Here is a 21,628-nt window from a genome sequence, read left to right on the forward strand (position 1 = left end):
TTGATTGCTCAGTGTCAACTAACCTGCCGGCCAGCCGGTTGAAATTACTGGCACGTGAGGTATCTAGGCCTCTAGGTTGGCAACGCGTCTGCAATACCCCTGGTGTTGCAGATGTTTATGGGCGGTGGTGATCTCTTCCATCAGGAGACCCACTTGCTCGTTTGCCATCCAGTCGTATAAAAAAAAAAAAAAACCTGTAAAAATAAATTCTCATGTTGACACCTGACACCAATTGACCTCATCCCATCATCATCCCAGCCTATATACGTCCCACTGCAGGGCACAGGCCTCCCCTCAGAATGAGAGGGTTTGGGCCATAGTTCCCACGCGGGCCCAGTGCGGATTGGGAACTTCACACACACCATTGAATTGCTTCGCAGGTTTGTGCAGGTTTCCTCACGATGTTTTCCTTCACCGCAAAGCTCGTGGTAAATTTCAAATGTAACTCCGCACATGAATTTCGAAAAACTCAGAGGTGCGAGCCGGGGTTTGAACCCACGACCCTCTGCTTGAGAGGCGATGGGTCAAACCACTAGGCCACCACGGCTTCCAATTAGCCTTCTCAATTAGCTCCAGTAAACTTGACCTAGTCCAAACTAAACAAAGCTTGTACTATGGATACTGGGCAACGGATAAACATACTTAAATTATACCCTGTCTCCTAGTGTTAGTATGATTAGTTTCATTTATTTTGTTTATTTTAGTTTTTTTTTAGTAACATACTTATCTAGATAAAAACATACTTAAATACATATTGAACGTCCAAGACCTAAGTACAAACATTCTTATTATTCAAACAAACATCTGCAGCGGCCAGGGATTCGAACCCGGGATCTTAAGCTTCATAGCCAGATTTTCTAACCACTTAGCCATCCGGTAACAAAACATACTGACTACAAAAACCATGAAACCGTTTGAAGTCGGTGCCTCAGCACGAGCCAGCAGGAGTTGACCTATGTACATAATATAGTCGTCTACCTCACCTACATATACAATACATGGCTCATTTAGATCGGTCAGTGTGGGAAACTGTGAAACTATAAAACACGAAGATCTGTTTTTAGTAACTATATCATCGATTTTAGTCGTACTATATCATCGGTTTTGGACCTCCAGTGCCCATACTAACATGTCGTACGATGACACAAAAGAAGTTACCTGTTATAGTGAAATAATTTCTATTTTTATATCACTAAATTAGTCGCATTATTATAGGTAATTTTATTATATTTATTGCATAAGGAACGTAAGAATTTAATTATAATGTCGCTTATACTTTTAAATTTAGGTTAGTTTTTAAGAAAACTGTCAATATTTCATGTTTAATTTGGAATAACTTGGTTGAGTGATTAAATTTATACCGAATATATTAGAATTATTTTGCCTGAAACACAGGGAATCCTAGTTCAGGCATTTCTTGTAATTTATTTACTTTTACAATATGGTTTTTAGATCTTAAGTTAAATGTGAAACTATAAAACATGAGTTTTTTGTAGGATTATTATTATTATTATTATTAGTAACAAGAAAAACTGCATTCATACAGAGCCCCTCAAGCAGAGGATCGTGGGTTCAAACCCCGGCTCGCATCACTGAGTTTTTCGAGATTCATGTGCGAAATTACATTTTGAAAATTACCACGAGCTTTATGGTGATGGAAAATATCGTGTGTGTAAAGTTCCCAATCCGCACTGGGCGCGCGTGGGAACTACGGCCCAAGCTGTCGCGCACAGCGCGATTTGCCATATAAAACTCGGTAAGTGTCACAGCCCTAGTATGTGTAATACATTTTTAATGTGGTCACATTGCTTTCCTTATTGGTCTAATATTGTGTGTTGGCACTACCGTATAGTGTAATGGCGATACAATGAACAAACGAGGGAAAAGAACTAAGCTGGTGCCCTAGTATAGAGGTCAGTTCCTTCCTGAAACTCGGCTGTAACCTCAGGTGAGTGTTTTGCTATGTAATATTAATTGCCATGATCATGGAGTGTGTAAGGATGTCCGCAATTTAATACAGGGTAGATTCCGTACATGGGTCCAGTAAGCGCTACATTGTACACTTGGTAATGTCATAGACAGCGAAGCGCATAAACTAGACATGGAGCAAGTATCTTTTGCCCAGCATTAACGGTCGTAATGATGGAGCAACCGAGGTCAGGACTATGGGGATGGTGGAGGTCCTCGTGGGGGCAAAGCCCCCACGTCCGGCGGGTGCCAGGCCAGATCAAAGGCAAACTGAACCGGCCAGGAGCCTATTGATCGGTCGGGATAGGTCAGAAGATCACTGGTAGGCCCAGGATCTCTCTGCCTAAGCATTGAGGCACCCGGGCATAGCGCTGTGCCTAGACCGGAGTAAATCGACCGTAAGCTAAGCATGCTACCTTAGGCCTAGCTTGTGATAAGAATGTGGCACAGCCACACCGCGTTGGGAATCACTGTTATCACATATCTTGTGAAGCCAAAATAAGAACTCGTCCTTACACACTTCAGCTATATTTGTCGCCTTATTATTGCTGTGTACCATTAGCACCCCAGGTATATATGTATGACATTTATGGAAGCATAGAGGGGGCGACACAAGCCCTCTCATTCTGAGAGGAAGCCTGTGCCCAGCAGTGGGACGTATAGGGTATAGGGGTTGATATAAAAAAACAGCTCATACAATATCTTCTTTTATTTCCCAATCAAACAACCTATTTACAGTCCAACACAATGTCCACTTAAATATAAATTCATAATTCATAGTATTAACTATATTTACATTTTTATTAACATTATACAAATACTAGAAAATCCATGGACTTAAATATAAATTACGACACATTTTACCAAAAAAAAAAGTAAATTGATGATCAAATTTAACAGAGAAAATATATTTCAAATGTCTTTTTTTTCTTGCTAAAGAATAGAATTTGAATACTTCAAAAGTACTTTCTGATTTTTGTACAAAAGTACTTGATGATTTTACATGAAAATAAACAAATGTAAAAATACGGTATTTGACAACTCTTGATTTTGCCATATCTTAATATTATTGTGAAAATATAGATATACAGATAGTGTTTAGCGAAGAGAAAATTTAAATCGGTTGAAAACTGGATTTATACTGATTTTTTTTAAAAATCTATATACGTGTCTCTTTCTCAAACGCTTTTCTCTATGCAGCAAGTATGGCGGTACTGGCGTGTGACGTCACATGCCAGTATGTCTTTCTCTGTCTAATCTTGAATTTCAAACCTTTATAACTTTGTTATTTGTAAAGGTAGGTAGGTTATGCTGGCATAATGGGTCACAACATAATGGGAATCCAACATAATCGGACTCAACATAATGGGAATCCAACTAAATGCAAATCAATCCAACTTTCTGGTTCAGAATGATCAAAATTATCCTTGGTCGCTCATAGACCAAGTTCCATACTTTGCTCATTCTCCTTTTGTTTTGAAATGCTTGGAGGTAGTGAAGGGGTGCAGCACGCGCGCACTGGCGTAGTACCAGGTTCGATTCCCGGTCCCAGCATTTTTGCTTTTTTTTTTCAAATGTGTTCTAGTACATTTAAGTAGATTTTAATGTTCATTATATTACAGAGTATAGCTTTCGCATATCGATTTCAGGTATTTTACACAACCATAGGAGCAGAACGATCAGTGTACAAAACGCTTGACACATTTAGTTTAGCCAACTTCCCGGTAGATGGCGCTGTTCGCTCGGCAAACTAGCGAACGGCACTCTGCCGTAGACTATTGTAGTGTAAAATCTTTTTAGTTTGTTTTTGATGATTTGTCGGGAGATATTTGGCTAGAATAAACATATCTCAGTTTATAATAGGGCATATTAGACAAAGCTCTGCGCAGGGGGCGACACTAGCGCAAACCCATGATAACGTCAGTTCTCTTTATATTTTTCGCCATGACAGATCATAACCAAAGAGTGTTAGGGTTAGGGCTCATAATGTCTCACTCGCAAAATGTCCCTTTCGCAAAAGGTCCCTTTTATAAATATCCCATTCTCAAAACGACCTCTCTGCAAAATGTCCCGTCACATAAATTACGTCCCGTTCGCAAAACGTCCCTTTCGCAAAATGTCCTTCCTTTCAATCCATGAGAGAGAGAGCCTAATTTCTTTATTTAAACAAGAATTTTGCAGGCGGGACATTTTGCTAATGTGACATTTTGCAGACGGACGTTTTGCGAAGGGGCTTTTTCAGAAGGGTGATTTTGCGAAAAGGATGTTTAGAGAAAGGGACGTAATGGGAATGGGGTATTTTGCATAAGGGACCATTTGCGAAAGGGACGTAATTTTGGTGGTATTAGTAACTATAGGATATCATGATTCCTATAATCATGATATATGTATTAGTAACAAATAACAAAATAATATGATACTTATTTAAATCGATAATAGCGATAGTTATTTCCAAAAAAATAATTGAAATAATGATATTACGGCATCCTACGGACATTTAATTTTAAGATACTCAAAAAACATAAACCATAAACATATGGTATGTGCACTGCACTCTGACGGGATAAAATTGCAGTAATATTCCCTGTGTTTAATTCTTGCTCCTTTTCAAGACCCTAGTGTACACAAAATTCTACAATCAGTGAGAGGAGCTCACTCTAGTTGTAAATAACGCCACATTGTCGATTGTGTGTGTAGTCGCATAATTTTTTAAAGTCATATAATGTTTGTCATAATTTTGTGTGACATAACTTTTTCCCGTCGAAACTGCATTTATTCAGAAATTTTAATTGGTCATAGTCATCCTATAGAATTCTATAAGTTAGATTAGGTGTATTTTATCCAATTCTGAACAACTAATGGTTTCGATGAAAAAATAGTTATGACAACATTACGTTATGTCTTTCAGAATTATGCGAGCCAAGTGGACCGGATGGATAAATACGGGCCGCTAAAGAGTGACCCGTTTTTTTTCGATATCTCTTTTTGCATTAATTTCGTCTTACAGCTACAAAATAATAAAGTACAGTCACCAGTATTAATATCTGCCACAGCGGAGCGTGCAAAAATGTCTGACACGTTCTTCCGGCCCTAGAAATAAATAGAGTCGTATCAGATATTTATGCACACTAGTTGTGTCAGATATTGGTGCAGGTGACTGTACCAGATTTGAACGCTTATAATATTAAATATACATACAAACTCCAGATTAAAACCGGCCCAGTAACTTGCGGATTAACACTCATACAAATCTAAAGTTTACTCGAACTCTATAGGTACCATCAGCCAAATATGTGATCAACCACCCTAAAGTTGATAATCGTTTGCATGTCATAAAACAATAATGCCAATAGACGTGTCTGTCAACTTGAAAGTTCGACTTTAGCGACATATTAAAATCTCTATGTATATACTTGTGTTCTCTGTACTGTTTACTGTATTGGTGTGCAATAAAGAGTTATTGTATTGTATTGTATATTCATTTGATAGGAACTTGTTTTTAAAATTGATAGACCACTTATTTGGCTGATGGTACAAGTACAAGTTCATTTTTAAGGGGGTATTCTTGGGTGCCTGCCCATTGTCTGCGACCGTGTAAAAAAAGTGTCATTATACATGTAGAATTATGAGTATGGTCCTTGTATGGTCATTACTATGTGTGGCTTATTAAGGATTGGCATTATAGCACTTACGAAACGCCAGTGTTGCCATGCGTGGCGCGCTTGACAGAGCCTGAGATCTGGACGCGGGAAAAGCGATCGTCAATTGTCAGTTTTGTAAAAGAAGTCTGGCCCGAGTCGACAGTCTCAGGAACTGTTACGCGTTTCTTTATTATTTAGCTAGGCTTTTCCTTAAGTTATTGTGAATCGTTATGATAGCTGCATTTCTAAGATTTCAGTGAATGAGTGTCGTATTGTTTTGGTTTTATCTTGACCACAATTAGTGGACTTTTGTTAGTTCTTCAAAATAGTTTCATTCTCTGCCCGAATCCCACTTGTTATGCCCACATTGATCATGTTACGGTCGGATCCCGGCTCTCTAAGTCCTATCTTACGACATACATATGTAAACACGATAAAATGTTTCGAACCAACGTAGCTGTTTTGCATGGGTTTTGCAAGGTAAAAGTTGCAGGTAATTAAATAATATTGAAACGGATAACTCGCGTCTTAAATAGAGTTTAGCTCGACATGTTTCGGGCTTCTTCGTAGCCCTTCTTCCTAGGACTAGGAGCAATGTGACTCGGCGGCTGCCGCAACCCGCGCACACCGAACAGATTAGAGCAGAGCAGCCAAGTCGCGTTGCTCCTAGGAAGAAGGGCTACGAATTAGCCCGAAACATGTCTAGCTGAACCCGATTGAAGACGTGAGTTATCCGGTACGAAGTCATTTAACATGAGTGAGACTCGCGGTAGTTTCATGTTCAAAATTGCAGGTATTTTTTGTAATTCTTGTTTTTAGGGTTCCGGAGCCAAAATGGCAAAAACGGAACCCTTTTAGTTTCGCCATGTCTGTCTGTCTGTCTGTCCGTCCGTCCGCGGCTTTGCTCAGGGACGCTAGAAAGCTGTAATTTTGAAAGGATATATATGTAAACTATGCCCACAAAATGGTAGAATAAAAATTAAAATCTTTTGGGGACCTCCCGTAGACGTAAAGTGGGGTGATTTTTTTTTCTCATCCAACTCTATAGTGTGGGGTATCGTTGGATAGATCTTTTAAAACCATTAGGGGTTTGCTAAGACGATTTTTCGATTCATTGATTTTTTTGCGAAATATTCAAGTTTAAAGTGCAATATTTAATTAAAATCGAGCGCCCCCCCCCCCCTAAAATCTAAACCGGTGGGTGGAAAAATTTGAAAAAATTCAGGATGGTAGTAAGTATATCAAACTTTCAAGGAAAACTATAACGGCTAAGTTTGCTTGAGAATTATTAGTAGTTTTACTCTTAAATAGCAGCCTAAGGTATAAAATATACCTAAACTTGGAAGATTCCGTAAAAAATACGAATTATTTTTCCGTAATGGCTACGGAACCCTATTTTGGGCGTGTCCGACACCCTCTTGGCCGGTTTTTTGTTATAGTATACTGTAAGTACCGAACAAAAGGTTATCCCTTAAAACAAGTATATTACACTCTAAAATCTTCATCGTCATCATCAATCAAATGCTTCCGCATCTTGTGCCTTCTCATATCGCCTTTCCTCTTAGTACTATACGAACAGGAATCACAATACAACATGCCCTCCACACATACCTTTATATGCTTCAGACCTTCGCTCTTCAAATGGCTACTAAAACCACATTTATCACAAGAAAACTTGGGGCTTCTCTCCGCTGGCACGTTATGAGATTTCAAATGGTATATCAAACTCATATTATGCCTAGCTTTGTAATTACATAAGTGACATTTAAAGTTTCGCTCGTCCTTATGTTTCCTTTTGTGACGAGAATATTGGGCTTTGCTGGCTGTCGTGTAGCTACATATAGGGCATATTTGTAATGTGTTAGAATGTTCCACTTCCAACATATGTTTTTTGAATTCTGATTCGACTAGGGTTCTATAATCGCATTGGACGCAGTAGAATTCGTACATACCCCATACGCATTTTTCCGTTTTCGTTTCTTTCTTTTTTATGAGGGTAGTTAGAGGTTTGTCGTCTTCGTCGGTTTCGTCGGACACCTCAACGGTGTCTATGTGGGGCTCCTCTATTATCACTTCGTCTTCGTCGCTGGATGTCAGAAGTGAGATTGGGTCTTCCTTTCTGTGAGAATGAAATAGATATTTATGAAATAGTTATTTATGAAATAGATGTTTATGAAATAGTTATTTATGAAATAGTTATTTATGAAATAGATATTTATAAATATATATTTATGAAATAGATATTTATTAAATAGATATTTATGACATAGATTATGAAATAGATATTTTTTGTTAATATTAAATTTTTATTACAAGATTTTTTAGAGTGCCGTACCCAAAGGGTAAAAACGGGACCCTATTACTAAGACTCCGCTGTCCGTCTGTCTGTCACCAAGCTGTATCTCATGAACCGTGATAACTAGGCAGTTGAAATTTTCACAGATTATGTAGCTCATACAACAAACGTGTTTTTTTTGCTGTTTTTTGCTCGATATTAATAACGGCAACAGTTAGATGCTTTAAAAATAAATAAGTAAATTAAAATAAAATTAATATTTAAGGGGGCTCCCATACCACAAACGTGTTTTTTTTGCTAATGTCTAATGTTGTATAGATAATGATACGGAACCCTTCGTGGTTAAAATGAAGTTTGCAACAATATTCCTTGACTATGAATGAGTGAGACAGTGTCAGACAGAGTGAGACAGTGTCAGAAAGAGTGAGACAGTGTCAGACAGAGTGAGATAGTGTCAGAAAGAGTGAGACAGTGTCAGACAGAGTGAGACAGTGTCAGAAAGAGTGAGACAGTGTCAGAAAGAGTGAGATAGTGTCAGACAAAGTGAGACAGTGTCAGACAGAGTGAGACAGTGTCAGAAAGAGTGAGACAGTGTCAGACAGAGTGAGACAGTGTCAGAAAGAGTGAGACAGTGTCAGACAGAGTGAGACAGTGTCAGACAGCATGAGATAGAGTTAGACCAAGGCTGGCCAAACAAACCCAGGCCCGCCGGCGCCGTTGATCGGCCAGCCGGCTATTAGCACGACTAATTTTCGTATACCTTTGAAACAAGCGGGCCAGCACCGCCAGACTTTTTTGGCCACCTAGAAAATCTATTGGTCAGCCTTCACATTGTCAGACAGAGTGAGACAAAATAAGAAAGTTTATACAGCGTGAGACTGTGGAGACATAGTGCGTGTGCGAAACATAGTGAGGCTGTGTGAGGCATAGTGAGACTGTGCGAGACATAATGAGGCTGTGTGAGACATAATGAGTCTGTGTGAGACACAGTAAGACTGTGTGGGACATGGTAAAATTGCATAAGACACAGAGGTCGAGTGAGACATAGTGAGACTGTGTGAGGCATAGTGAGACTGTGTGAGGCATAGTGAAACTGTGTGAGACATAGTGAGACTGTGTGAGACATAGTGAAACTGTGTGAGACATAATGAGGCTATGTGAGATATAATGCGGCTGTGTGAGACACAGTAAGACTGTGTGGGACATGGTAAAATTGCATAAGACATAGAGGCCGTGTCAGACATAGTGAGACTGTGTGAGTCATAGTGAGACTATGTGAGACAAAGCGAAACTTTGCAAGTCATAGTGTGAGTGTGTGAGACATAAAGTGTGTCTCACCTGTCGACGCACGTTATCTCCATGTCGCTGTCAGTGTCGGGCGCGTGGTCGTGGTCGTGGTCTTGGTCCCTCAGCATCAGCATCACGCTGGACGGGTCCACGTCGCACTGCACGCTCTCCAGCAGCATGACGCAGTCCGCGCCTGCGCCCAAGGGGCTCCCGGCCGCGGCGCGAGACGCTGCGCCTGCGCCCTCTGGACGAAACGGGCTCAATTAACTTTTACTTGTTACTAGCGTGTTAACCCGCGGCTTTGCACGCGTAAATAATTTGATTCAGCAGATACACACGCACACACGCGCACACACACACACACACACACACACACACGCACGCACACAAGAAAATTAGCAAAGCACGTCAAGTGAAAAATATGAACTTATTAAAAGTTTCAAAAATAAGTACCACAGACCCTTATTCCGACGCAATAAGACCGTACTAACATATTTTTGAGTGGCTCGAATAGATACATATTTTTGCACTTGACTGTACAGTCGGAGTAAAAAAAGGTTCGTCACCCTAAGATCTATTTTCCTTTGCTCAGTATGAGCGCTAATCTGCTTTACCGATTGAGTAGGACACACTGCGCCAACCTGTCAACCTGCTAAACATAATCAGGTGACCATAGCAACCCTACCACTACACCTTGGCACTGACAAACACTGACAGTTAAATAGAACATTATTTGATTGAATCTTTTACGAAGTTGTTTATTAAAAAGGTTTTGTATTGATATGAAACTAGATAAATGTTAGAGGTGTATACTATTTTGACCCTTGTTATCATGTCAAGTAAGTATAATTTGATATGTACTTGTCTAATTAGTACTTTGGTTTCAAAACGTACTAAGACTCTATGACTTTGTAAAGGAATAAATTTAATAACTGACGAAGGTTTTCCTACCCCCACTGTACATCTCTAGTGGAAACAGCTGAGCAGAGCGAGGCAAGGTAAATGAAGTGTTTCTATTGGTTCATGAAAAACACATTGCTCACACATCTCTGGTGCATACGGAGCCTGAATAGTATACGTAACTTATACCTAGTAAGCATCAGAAATCCTTACCCTTAGCCGGTACTTCAATGTACACCGGAGCTGCCTCTAGCATTCCATCTAGCTGACTGTCCAACTTGCTTGCCAACCGGTTCGCTAACTTGCTCGCCACCTGACTATCCCAGTTCGCCCCATCTTTGGGTGTCAAATTGTTGGCCAACTTGTTGGACAACTCATCTAGTTTTTTAGGGTCGGACATGATGGTAGATATCAGGTCTTCTAAAGGTTCAGGGTTGAGGCGGTCAGCAAGTGTCTTTGTTTGCTTGATTTGGTAGTTGGTTATCATGTCTTCAATGTCTTTTTCTTCGGTTTGGGAGCTGGAATAGGGAATTAGTGATTATTTAAATTATCATCATTACTTTCATTAAAAACATTGTCACTGTCATCATCATCATTATCGTCGTTATCTATCACCGTCGTCATCATGTTTTCGTCATTATTATTATCGCCGTCACCATCTTATACACTATTTTCGTCATCATCATTGCTATTTTTGTGCACCCTTTCAACATGTTATGTGTTGTTAGTAAGTTCATATTAATGTGCTGAATTTAGTGCACAATTTTTTTTATTTTATCGTCAAACTACTTACATTTCTACATTTATACCATTTTCTTTTACACAGACACCCGCCTGTGTTTCAACTAGTTTTGGATCCGTTATATCTTCCGTACCCTTTGTTTTCTCACTATCCTTCTCTATCGTGCCTTCCTTGTCTGTAGTAGTTTTATCTGTGGTTTCATTGGATTTACCTTCTTGTTCATCTTTTTCATGTACGTCGGTTTTATTTGTGTCTGCATTCTTTTCTGCCTGTATGTTTGGTGCACTCTGCAATATAAAAAGAAAACATTAATAATAATAATGAAAATATTTATTTCAAAAAGAACACCTTTACAATGGTGTGTTAACAACTAAAAAACCTGTTTCTTAAATAGGTAGACCTGTTTTTAGGATAAACAGTGTTCCTCCCCTTCATAATTGCTATGCTGTTAAAATTGAATGAATGCTTAAAGAAAAACAATAAAAGAAAACAATAATAAAAATAACTGCATGAACACACATTTTTTTCATAAACGTAGCTATCTGAAGGTCGCGAGTGATCAAAGTAATAAGGGCTACCGTTTTCGCGCTCACCAGTTGGCGCCACTGTAGACAAAGGTCCTGCCTCCTCATATTATGTTTTACCTTAAAACCGTACCAAAAGAATATCGAGCGTGCAACAGTGTTGCGTAGTCCCGTTTTGTTCGGAAAAAAGAGAGGACAAAGGTTTTCGAAAGACAAAACTGTCTAGAAACACAGACATTCATTGCCCCGTAACGCATATGCCATTTAATTTCAGGTATTGCAAAATATTCACAAAATTATTCTAATTATTAAGGTGACGCATCGCTAAACAATTAATCGAAAACAGAGCGTTTGTACCCCGCAACCCGCTCACACCCCTCTATTTTTTACGTGGTTTGCGTGTCACAGTCGACCGTATGTTACACTGACAGCGCCTAGACAGCGCGCTAAAACAGACGAGAGACGTCTTAGAGTTGCCCTTACAACTTTTTTTTAGTTTTCTTGCAAATAGCAGTAGGTAATGAAATCACGAGTATTTTTAACTGACTTCAAAAAAAGGAGGAGATTATCAATTCGGTTGTATTTTCTTTTTTTATGTTTGTTACCTCAGAACTCCGTCATTCGTCTAGTAATGCTTTCAATTAGGTCCCATATGCACCAAATCAGGATCTGATGATCGGATCCTAAGGAAATCGAGGGAAGTCTTCAAATATTGTAGGGACACCTATGGTAATTTCGATATCTTTAGTAGTAACTTGTGCATTTGCTCTTGAAAATCTTCATTTCGTGAAGTGGAACTGATGATGAAGACCACATTTGACCAACCGAGCTACTACTCGATAACAAGTACCTCACGGGTTGAATTTCAATGACTTTAACACAGTTGCTAAGCAATTTAAGTTAATCGTAATGCATATGGTGAAATGGAACGGGTGACGATGCACCAGGACTCCTCAATAATGAAAGTCTCTGCATCGGAAAAAGCAATTTTTTGTAAAAGGTGACGAGCAGTTGACATTAAACTATTGTATCTTAGATCTTTTACACTGAAAGGCGTGAAAAAAAATATAAACGAAAAATTGAACTGACTACAAAAACCATGAAAATAATTTTCTACCATTCTGAACTCCGTGCCTCAGCACGAGCCAGCAGGAGTAATTGAAGAACAATATACGCGTATAGTATGTAGGTGAGGTAGACGACTATATAGGTCCACTCCTGCTGGCTCGTGCTGAGGCACCGATTTCTGAATGGTAGAAAATTATTTTCATGTTTTTTTGTAGTCGGTTCAATTTTTTATTCTTATGGAACTATTTTACAAAATTTTATTAACTTGCAATATTTGTATTGTGTGTTGTTGTTGTTGTGTTGTTGTTTGTAAAATCTTGCAAGTGAATTTTGACTCACTTCTAGTGGTCTGATTGACGTGGAATTTGGCATAGGTACTTATGTGGGGTGGATGACAGTGCAAGTACAATCCACAAAAAGCACAGTCGACAAGAGCTTGTATTAAAAATTAAATTTATAGATTTCGCCTGCCACCATATATTGTTCATTTGATAGTAAGTAGGTTGAGACCCATTAGACATAAGAAATCTCGGGCCGTAAATGTAGGCAAGTACTGCAGAGCAAAAAGTAAATAATACAAACATACGGTTTTACAGGTATTTTTTTATATTTATCTTTTTTAATATTAATATTTTACTTATTTACACTTAACACAGTTATTTACTAATTTACATAGGTATTTATATTTTACATTTTACTTATTTATATTAAAAAAATATTATTTACACAAACATTATTAAAAGACAACACAATCATTTATAGCCGTTTGTTAAATTTATTCATTTAGATCTACAAGATCTGCCAATGGCTGTATTTAAACAATTTAAACAATTTATTTTCAATAACAATTTCTTTTACATGACATTTATTAATGGCTGGAGCCTCCTTTTAAGCTTGATAAAGCCTGTGTCAGGAGGCACCGCTCCTCTGTAGTTATAGTCTGCATGTACAGTCAGCATCTAAAGCAGCTGGTCACTCTGCCGCAATAATACATATTTATCACTTGCATGGCGTTACGTAACTATTTGTAACAAAGCTACTTCACCAATAAGGTATTTAACCAATAAGTTCTATAAACAGCCCGAAGAGGGCGTTGTTAAACTAGTATATAAGGAGATAACTCTTAGAAATAAAGGCCTTTTTTCCGCCATCACCGCCGGCAACGGTCGGCACCAAACAATTAATCTGTATTTTATTCTTCCCAGAATTAAGATTGGTTTTTGGAGTCTTTTTGTATTTTTTTTATTTCAACTCCAAATTTTGTTACTTTTACGATCATCCCGTAAAATCCACATCGAAAATACAAACTGAAACATAGATCAGAAAAATCAGGAAAGCGCTGGTCTCTTTTTCTGGTTTTTCCGTGCATCTATGTTTGTTTGTATTTTCCCAGAATTACCCAAATTTAACACCGTTATTATTCGGAAACTGACATAACATAATTTGAGTTGTCAACGTTAGCTACACACCGAAAACTCAGATTGCAAGCCTACTCGTACTTGATTTTCAGAAACTAATTTCATTATAGCTAATCTGCAATCAAACGAACACTTATGCTGAGAAAGTTTTACAAGTTCCATTATAAAATGATTAAAATCAATTATTCGGTGCCCCAAATCTTGATTTTCGGTCTCAATCTGAAACAAACGTTTATTTTACTCTAGATATTGTAAGGGTCAACTTTTTATTTAAGGTTCAACTGTGTTATTTTTAGTACAATACAAATATTCGTAACACCACAGATCAGTACGGTCAGCATCAAAAGTAGCTGCGTATTTTTAAACTTTGTCGTTATACAACAACGTACTTACACCATACAAATTTGGCAATATCCTAATACGACAAAGTAAAAAAATGATCCGCTACTTTGGGTGCTGACTATACAGTGAAATCACAGTAAAAAAAGGCAAAGTAGAAAAAAGCTGTCTTATATCTTTAAAATTAACCTTTTTAGAACCTAAGTACAAAACAATACAATACTCCGACTCTTTATTGTACACCAAAGTACATTCGTTTACTGGCTTTAAGTTAATACAAAACTTACTGATACTTCAGATGCGCATTCTAATACTATGTTGAGAGATGAGTTATTTTTCTCACATTATATTTCTATCTATAATAGAAAAAAAAAAACATTTTTACAAGTTTCAAACCAAAAAATATGATTGTTATTCTGCTCACGTGAAAATTGGCAATAAAAGAATACTTACTGTAGCTGTAAGTGTAGACCTACATAGTTTCTTCAAGAAGGTCCTTATTATTCTTATCTGCAGTCCTTAAATAAATTTTCTTATTTATAAACTTGAATTTGTTATTAATTATACTATAATTACTATGTAGGTAGGTAGGCGTTTTCAAAAAAAAGTGTACCTTTTCTTTCAAAATGTATTTAATTTTTTCATATAAACTTTATGAGTCAGTTTTGTGACGCCCATACCGAGTGTATGAAAAAAAAACGTTACAAAACTGTCATTTTTGATAGGGACTTTTTTTTAAACCATCGGAATCGATTGTACTTTTGATTCTGAGAAGGAAAAACTATATTTTTCCAAAATTGAAAAAAAAGAATGAATACGCTTTTTTGTGAAAACGCCCAGGTAGGTACTAAAATCTTACGAGATAAATACATTTTGTAACTACATACATAGGCGAATTTTCTCGTTTTCTAAAGAAATGAAATTAAAATGAAGCGATATTAACTTGAGTTGATATTCAAAGTAAGTAGATCTTTAAAATTAATATGGATACATACCACTACATACCCTTGCATAAAATCGATTGACATTGTTTTATTTCCACCTAAATTCGAAGACGGCTCCATGACTTTATTCTCAGAACTTTGTTCTAATGATAGCTTCCTGAAAGATAATAATGTATTTTTATTATTTGTGTTACTGCTTATTGAAATATGAATAGTTTTGTAAGTATAGTCAATGGCTTTTTGTACAAACACTGAATTGCAATAATTAAAGGAATAAAATCGATTTTCTACAGTACCTTTACATTTCTAAAGTTTAGAAGTTAATGTTTTCGCGTACTTAGGTACTTGCAGTTCACTATTGGTTCACACACATACTTTAGAATATTTTTAACTATTAATTACCTTACCTACCTACCTACTTACCTATCTAAAAAGTAGGTAAGTACTTAGGTATTACCTATTATACTCGTATAAAACTAGAAGCAGATAGGGAATATTACTGCAATGTTCTGCCGTCAGAATGCAGCACTAGCACAAACCGTAATCGAATGCCTTTTAAATGTCCGTAAGATACCAAAATATCACATTATATCAATAAAAATTTTGGAAATATAGCTCTGTTACTTTCGATGTAAATATCATATTATTTTGTTAGTATGTCATAAAGTACAATTCAATAGAATCTGTCAATTTTCTACATATTTAAGACACCCTATCGTGGGCACACTTGATTATATATGTCCCTGTTGTTGCAATTATCATCTAAAAGGAATCAAAAAAGAATAATACTCACATCACAAAACCTTAGGCAGCCCGTGTTTATATTAGTAGGCTGGAAGTGTCTACAGGATTGTCAGATTCTATTGAATTGGAGTTTATGTCATGAACCGTCATGGCGACAAACTAAGAACTGACGTTGTCATGGCGATTTGTTTACGTTTTGTGCCAGTGAACTGTAGAAATATAATGATTACTCACCTTTTCTTAATCATAACCATACATTTATGAATTAAACAACCTTTCTTTTTCCTTTTTGAAGATCCGACATTTTTTTCCCATTTATTGCTCGGTATTATTTTATATGCGATCGATGGCGCGTGGCAGTTCGACTAGCATAGGTCCGTCGCTGACAACGCCGGCGGCGGTCTGAGGCATGCGCTGAGAGGGGACTGGTTTCATAGGGTTTCATACAAAATACGAGCGCGCGCTAGCTTATATTAAAATGTCGTAAGCGACAAAACGGTTTTTGTCGTTTCAACTACAAATTACAATTTAATAAAATAAATCCAACTTGAAGGTTGAAGTATGGGTTTAAACTAATTAAATATGAAATTTGGAATCTTAATTTGATCTGGGTTGCCTGTAACAAGCAAATCCCTGTCTTACAAGAGGTATCTTTGATATTTTTTTCTGTGCTATAAAATTTTACGAATCGTGTTTCGGCAACTTGGAAAACAAAGTCATTGAAATGAAGAATCAGGTTTTCAAATATCACTTTGATATGTTTTGTAATTGCTGAGATAAAACTAGATGTTTTTCACCAAAATTCCAATTCGTCGTCTTAATAAACCCGTGTAGCTCACCCAAAAACTATGAGAGAAAGAAAGAACGAAAATAATTTATTAATAACAGCAGTGGCACATTATACGTTAGGAAAATAACAATTATAGTGATATTCCACCGGCGAGGCGAGACGAGAATTGAAATTTGTGTAGCGTGAGGTCTCCGAAATGTCAAATCTCTTAACCAAACCACCAGCGAACTAAACCAGCGTTATGCTGAGCCGGGACCTTTTTATAGCGGCAAACTTCTTAAAGGGTTTTCCACGGGCGAGGCGAGACGAGAATTGAAATTTGTATGCATTCTCGCTCGCCCGCCGCGAGCCGCCGCGGGCGCTGCCATACAAATTTCAATTCTCGTCTCGCCTCGCCCGTGGAAAACCCCTTTAAGAAGTGTTGCCGCTATAAAAGGTCCCGGCTCAGCATAACGCTGGTTTAGTTCGCTGGTGGTTTGGTTAGAGATTTGACATTTCGGAGACCTCACGCTACACTAGCGCCTCTTGCGGCGAATTCATACGCGACAGCCCTCATTGTTTAAGTTCATTGACTAATGCGTGTTGCCTCGAGTGGGGGGCCCCCGTAGCACCCACCTGCCGGGCGCAGGGCACGGCGCCGCTCCGCAGCCGGCGGCCGGTGCGCGTGTGCTGATAGTCCTCCTCCGCAAAGTGCGCGGAGCACACGTCCCCCGCAGCCCCGCAGGCCGCAAGCCAGGAGGAGCGGAGGGCCTTGCTCGCTGGGAACCTGCGGGATGCGAGACTGGAAACATTAACCCCCTTATTCATAAACGACAATCAAACCTATTTTAGTTAAAATGCCGCTAAAATTCGTTTGTCCTTATCTGTCACTTCGACATTTGTATTTGTTAGAAAGGGACAAAGCATTTGTTAGTTAACATAGGCTTGTTAAGTTTTATGAATAAGGGGGTAAATGTCCAATATTTGCTGATGCTGGATCAGCTATTTCTTGTTGTTATTCTGTCCCGTTAGCGAGGCGAGGGGACAAAAATACGAAATTCAAATTCAAATCATTTATTCAGTAAATAGGCCGCAATGGGCACTTTTACACGTCATGTTTTTAAACTACCAGCGCTTTCGGAAAGACCATCATTGCCCAGAAGAATGCGCCGCAAGAAACTTGGCAGAAAGTTATTTTTTCATAATAAAATAATTACAAACAAAATACTTAAAAACTACAGTATACCATTAAAGAAAAAAATACAAAATAATAATAATAATAATACAGTATAGTACAGTACAGTATTGTATGGGGTCCCTTAGTTACAAAACTAAACACTAACTATAATATACGTCCAGTGGAACTGTAGAATGCTTCCACTGTCATAAATTAAAAAAAAAGGTCTGTTCACTCACGAAGACGCGCCCCTCCAAATTTTATAATTGCACTTTTAAACGTACCCGTACGACAAGTTCGTGTGCGTAGCTCGAACGTGTTCCTCAGTCGCAAGCGTACCGTCAGTCACGCACACTGAGACTAAGACGTGTAAGTACGACTACTCGTGCACATTGATAATTAGCTGTGGAGGGGCGCGCCTTCGTGAGTGAACTTCTTCTTTCTTTGTCTCTCTTTTATTTACCACCGTATAGTCCGTATTGAGTTGATTTTTGTCAAAAAAAAAAATTAGATAATTTTTGTAAATTTGCATATCTACAGTCACAGCACCAATACTCACACAACAAGCGTGCATAAAATATCTGCAGGGCTACTACGAAACTCAAAGTTCGTGTCGTGCGGTCCCTCTGACACTTATACTATTTAATACGAGAGCGAGAGGGCCGGTACGACATGTCAGATATTTTTGCACGCTCCGCTGTGGCAGATATTAATGCTGGTGACTGTACAAAAAAAAAGTAACAGCGATTTACGCGTACTTACTTGAAGTACTCTACATCGTCACTAGCGACGGTGCAGCCCTCAACGCAACATTTACCCATGATTGTGATATGTCTGAAACAAAACAAGTGGTGTATCAACAACTGGAGTAATATAAGGTGTTCCGAGGAAGCCAAAAGACTTCAAACGAATTCCTGAGGTTTTCAAAAAAAAGTGTACCCTTTCCTTTTTTTTAATTTTTGGAAAATAATGGTTTTTCCTACACAGAATCAAGCGAACAATCGATTCCGATCGTTTAAAAAAATGACCCTGTTTTTTCACACAAAATTTTATGAGTCGGTTTTGTCACGCCCATACTGAGTGTATGAAAAAAACGTCGCAGAACTGTCATTATTTTTGAGGACATTTTTTTTAAACTCGGAATCGATTGTGCTCTTGATTCTGAGTAGGAAAAACCATATTTTTTTGCAAAATTTCAATAATAATGAATGGGTACACTTTTTTTTTAAAACACCCAAGTAATAAATTTATGTTATATAAACCTTGGTCGAATTATGCTGCATACATGATGTACTATCAGCCAAATATATGGTCTACCACCCTACAGTTGATAATCGTTTGCATGTAACAAAAAAATAATGCCAATAGACGTGTCTGTCAACTTAAAAGTACGACTTTAGCAACATATTCATTTGATAGGAACTTGTTAAAAATTTGATAGACCACTTATTTGGCTGATGGTACATGTACATTTATTATCACCCACAGAAACCCAGCGTTACTGCACATAATGTGCGGCAACACATGCTGAGTGGAGACCCTTTTTGGTATCCTGCCGTGTCACCAAGTAACATAGTTTTAGTGCTAGTTCTAGTCTTGGTTTTAGGTGGTACTTTTGGAGCCAAAATAAACCTTTCTTTCTTTCTTTTCTTTCTTTCTTTCTATTACTGCTTATGACCTCAGGAATTTGTGGTTGAAGTTTCCTTTTTCTGTGGTTTCATTTTTGGTTTCCTCGGAAGCACCTTGTATTGTATAATTGCTCAAATAGATCAGAGAACGTAGAGAAACTGGACATTATGAGCCCGCAAGACTATCACATCTAAGCCACTGAACCGATTTAGATGAAATTCGGTATACTATACAGATAGTTTGAGTCCCGGGGAAAGACATAGGTTAGGTTTTATCCTGGAAAATCGCATAATTTTACACAGACGGAGTCGCGGGTACCAGGCTTGTTGTAAATAATTTAGGTCTAAAATTTGGCAGTACGGTGAATGGCTGTTGGCTCTGACGCTGAGCTCTGGTTGAGTACGAAACGCGCCTGTATAGTGTGGTGGTGAGTTGGCTTTGTGTGTTCTTACGGCATGGAGGTGGAAAAGCTGCTTAAATATTCGTTGCATTTATGTAGCTATCATAAGGTCACAAGTGAGCAAAGTAGTTTAAGTTCATTGTGTCAGATTGAGATTGATTGATTGATTGGTTGAGGATGCCAAATTCAAATCATTTATTCAGTAAACAGGCCGCAATGGGCACTTTTACACATAATTTTTTAAACTTGCAGCGCTTTCGGAAAGACTATCATTGCCAAGAAGAATGCGCCGCAAGAAACTTGGCAGAAAGTATTATTTTCAACATAAAATAATTACAAATAAAATACTTAAAAACTACAGTATACAATTAAATAAAAATTACAAAAACTAAACACTAACTATATCTACGTTCAGTGGAAGTGTAGACTGCTTCCACCGTCATAAATAAAAAAAAAAAAAAAAAATGCCAACAGATGAGATGGAAGGATGACCCAAAACTAGCAGCAAGATACCACTGGAGACGGGTTGAATGAGACAGAATCCAATGCAAAACATTGCAGGACTATTGAACAATATTCATAAGTTTTAATTGGAAGCCTTTTGCCTGATCATCATTTTTTGTATATTGTGTACAGTCCAGGAAATATGAATTGGTAACTTGTTATGTACTTAGTCTTATTGAAGCTTACAGATGGTCAATTTATTATTTCCTGTACTATAATTAAATAGCATTATACAAAAACAACTCTAGTCAAACTTTCTTATTGGCATTCAAACTTTACTTTAGTCAAATTGCGGTTTTTTTTTTAAATTTAAAAACTGATTTAAAAAGAAATAAAAATTTGAAATTATAAGCCATTCAAGGAACGCGGCTAAAACCATAACTCGTTCCGCATCCTTATTCCAAAATCGCCGTATCGCACCACCTTCAAAAACGTCGTGCAGACCATTTCGACTTTATGCCATAAGGGAATAAGGTCGAAATTGCAACAAGAATCAAGCAAACCAATATCGCAAGATGCGATTCGATTTACAGAATTCGCCGCCTTTAATTAAGACGCATGATGATTAAAATGTGGATCGATAATACAAGAAAAAATATTTAAAATAATATAATATGTGAAGGAATGACTTTATAGGTGTATTTACGCGCGAAAACAGTCAAAACAACGGTTGATAAAGTTCACAAAATATCAATACTTACGCAAGATTTCTAATAACTACGGTCAATCTACACAATTCAATTACATCATAGACACATCAGCTATTTTTCCACACAACGTTAGATACACAAAAATGTTTTTTTAAGTTGAAATTTGCAAAATAAAAATATTTATTAGTACAGCTACTATATACGCAACTTTGACAGCTTGGTTACATTTTTTAATCCGATCGCTGCGACGGCGTTCAAGGACGATAGAAATGTCATACAGCCACTTTGTTCTACATATAGTGAACGTTTTACAACGTGACTTGAACAGTTTCCCTTTTATTTTGCGATTTTGGTTGGCTGGCCGCTTATTAGGAGTTAAGGAGCGGTCTAAATGGACCTCATTCATTGTGCACTAAGTAAATGGACTAGATTCTGTTTCAGTGTGATAATAACAAAAAAGTTCGACGACAGAACCACAGAACCATAGTATGTATAGAATATATAGGTAGTCTGTGGACGGGATTGACAGCTGCAGGGCTACTATGAAAATCGAAACTCGAAGTTCGTATCGTACCGTCCCTCTCGCTCTCGTATTAAATAGTATAAGTGTCAGAGGGACCGCACGACA

General features: G+C 37.8%; 1 protein-coding gene and 1 long non-coding RNA gene across 4 annotated transcripts; both read right to left on the minus strand.

Annotated features, from left to right (window-relative positions):
• Positions 1-4,235: 4,235 nt before the first annotated feature.
• LOC141442628 (uncharacterized) lies at positions 4,236-21,214 on the minus strand. Of its 3 annotated transcripts, XM_074107653.1 has the most exons (8): positions 21,052-21,214; positions 18,580-18,651; positions 17,277-17,442; positions 10,886-11,121; positions 10,306-10,610; positions 9,244-9,436; positions 7,562-7,728; positions 4,236-5,058 (listed from the first exon to the last, which is right to left on the minus strand). In XM_074107653.1, the coding sequence occupies exons 2-8, from the start codon at positions 18,636-18,638 to the stop codon at positions 5,006-5,008; spliced, it is 1,179 nt and encodes a 392-aa protein (XP_073963754.1). In that variant the 5' UTR covers positions 18,639-18,651; positions 21,052-21,214; the 3' UTR covers positions 4,236-5,005. The 3 variants fall into 3 exon arrangements, with proteins under 3 accessions (XP_073963754.1, XP_073963753.1, XP_073963752.1); XM_074107652.1 differs by lacking the exon at positions 4,236-5,058 and having other exon boundaries at positions 6,615-7,728; positions 17,277-17,427; XM_074107651.1 differs by lacking the exon at positions 4,236-5,058 and having other exon boundaries at positions 6,615-7,728.
• Positions 13,973-15,280, minus strand: LOC141442672 (uncharacterized). Its single transcript, XR_012452959.1, has 3 exons — positions 15,179-15,280; positions 14,637-14,701; positions 13,973-14,063 (listed from the first exon to the last, which is right to left on the minus strand). It is a non-coding gene; the product is annotated as an uncharacterized lncRNA (long non-coding RNA).
• Positions 21,215-21,628: the final 414 nt, after the last annotated feature.

Source organism: Choristoneura fumiferana, chromosome 26 (assembly GCF_025370935.1).
Source record: "Choristoneura fumiferana chromosome 26, NRCan_CFum_1, whole genome shotgun sequence".
Lineage (NCBI taxonomy): Eukaryota > Metazoa > Arthropoda > Insecta > Lepidoptera > Tortricidae > Choristoneura > Choristoneura fumiferana.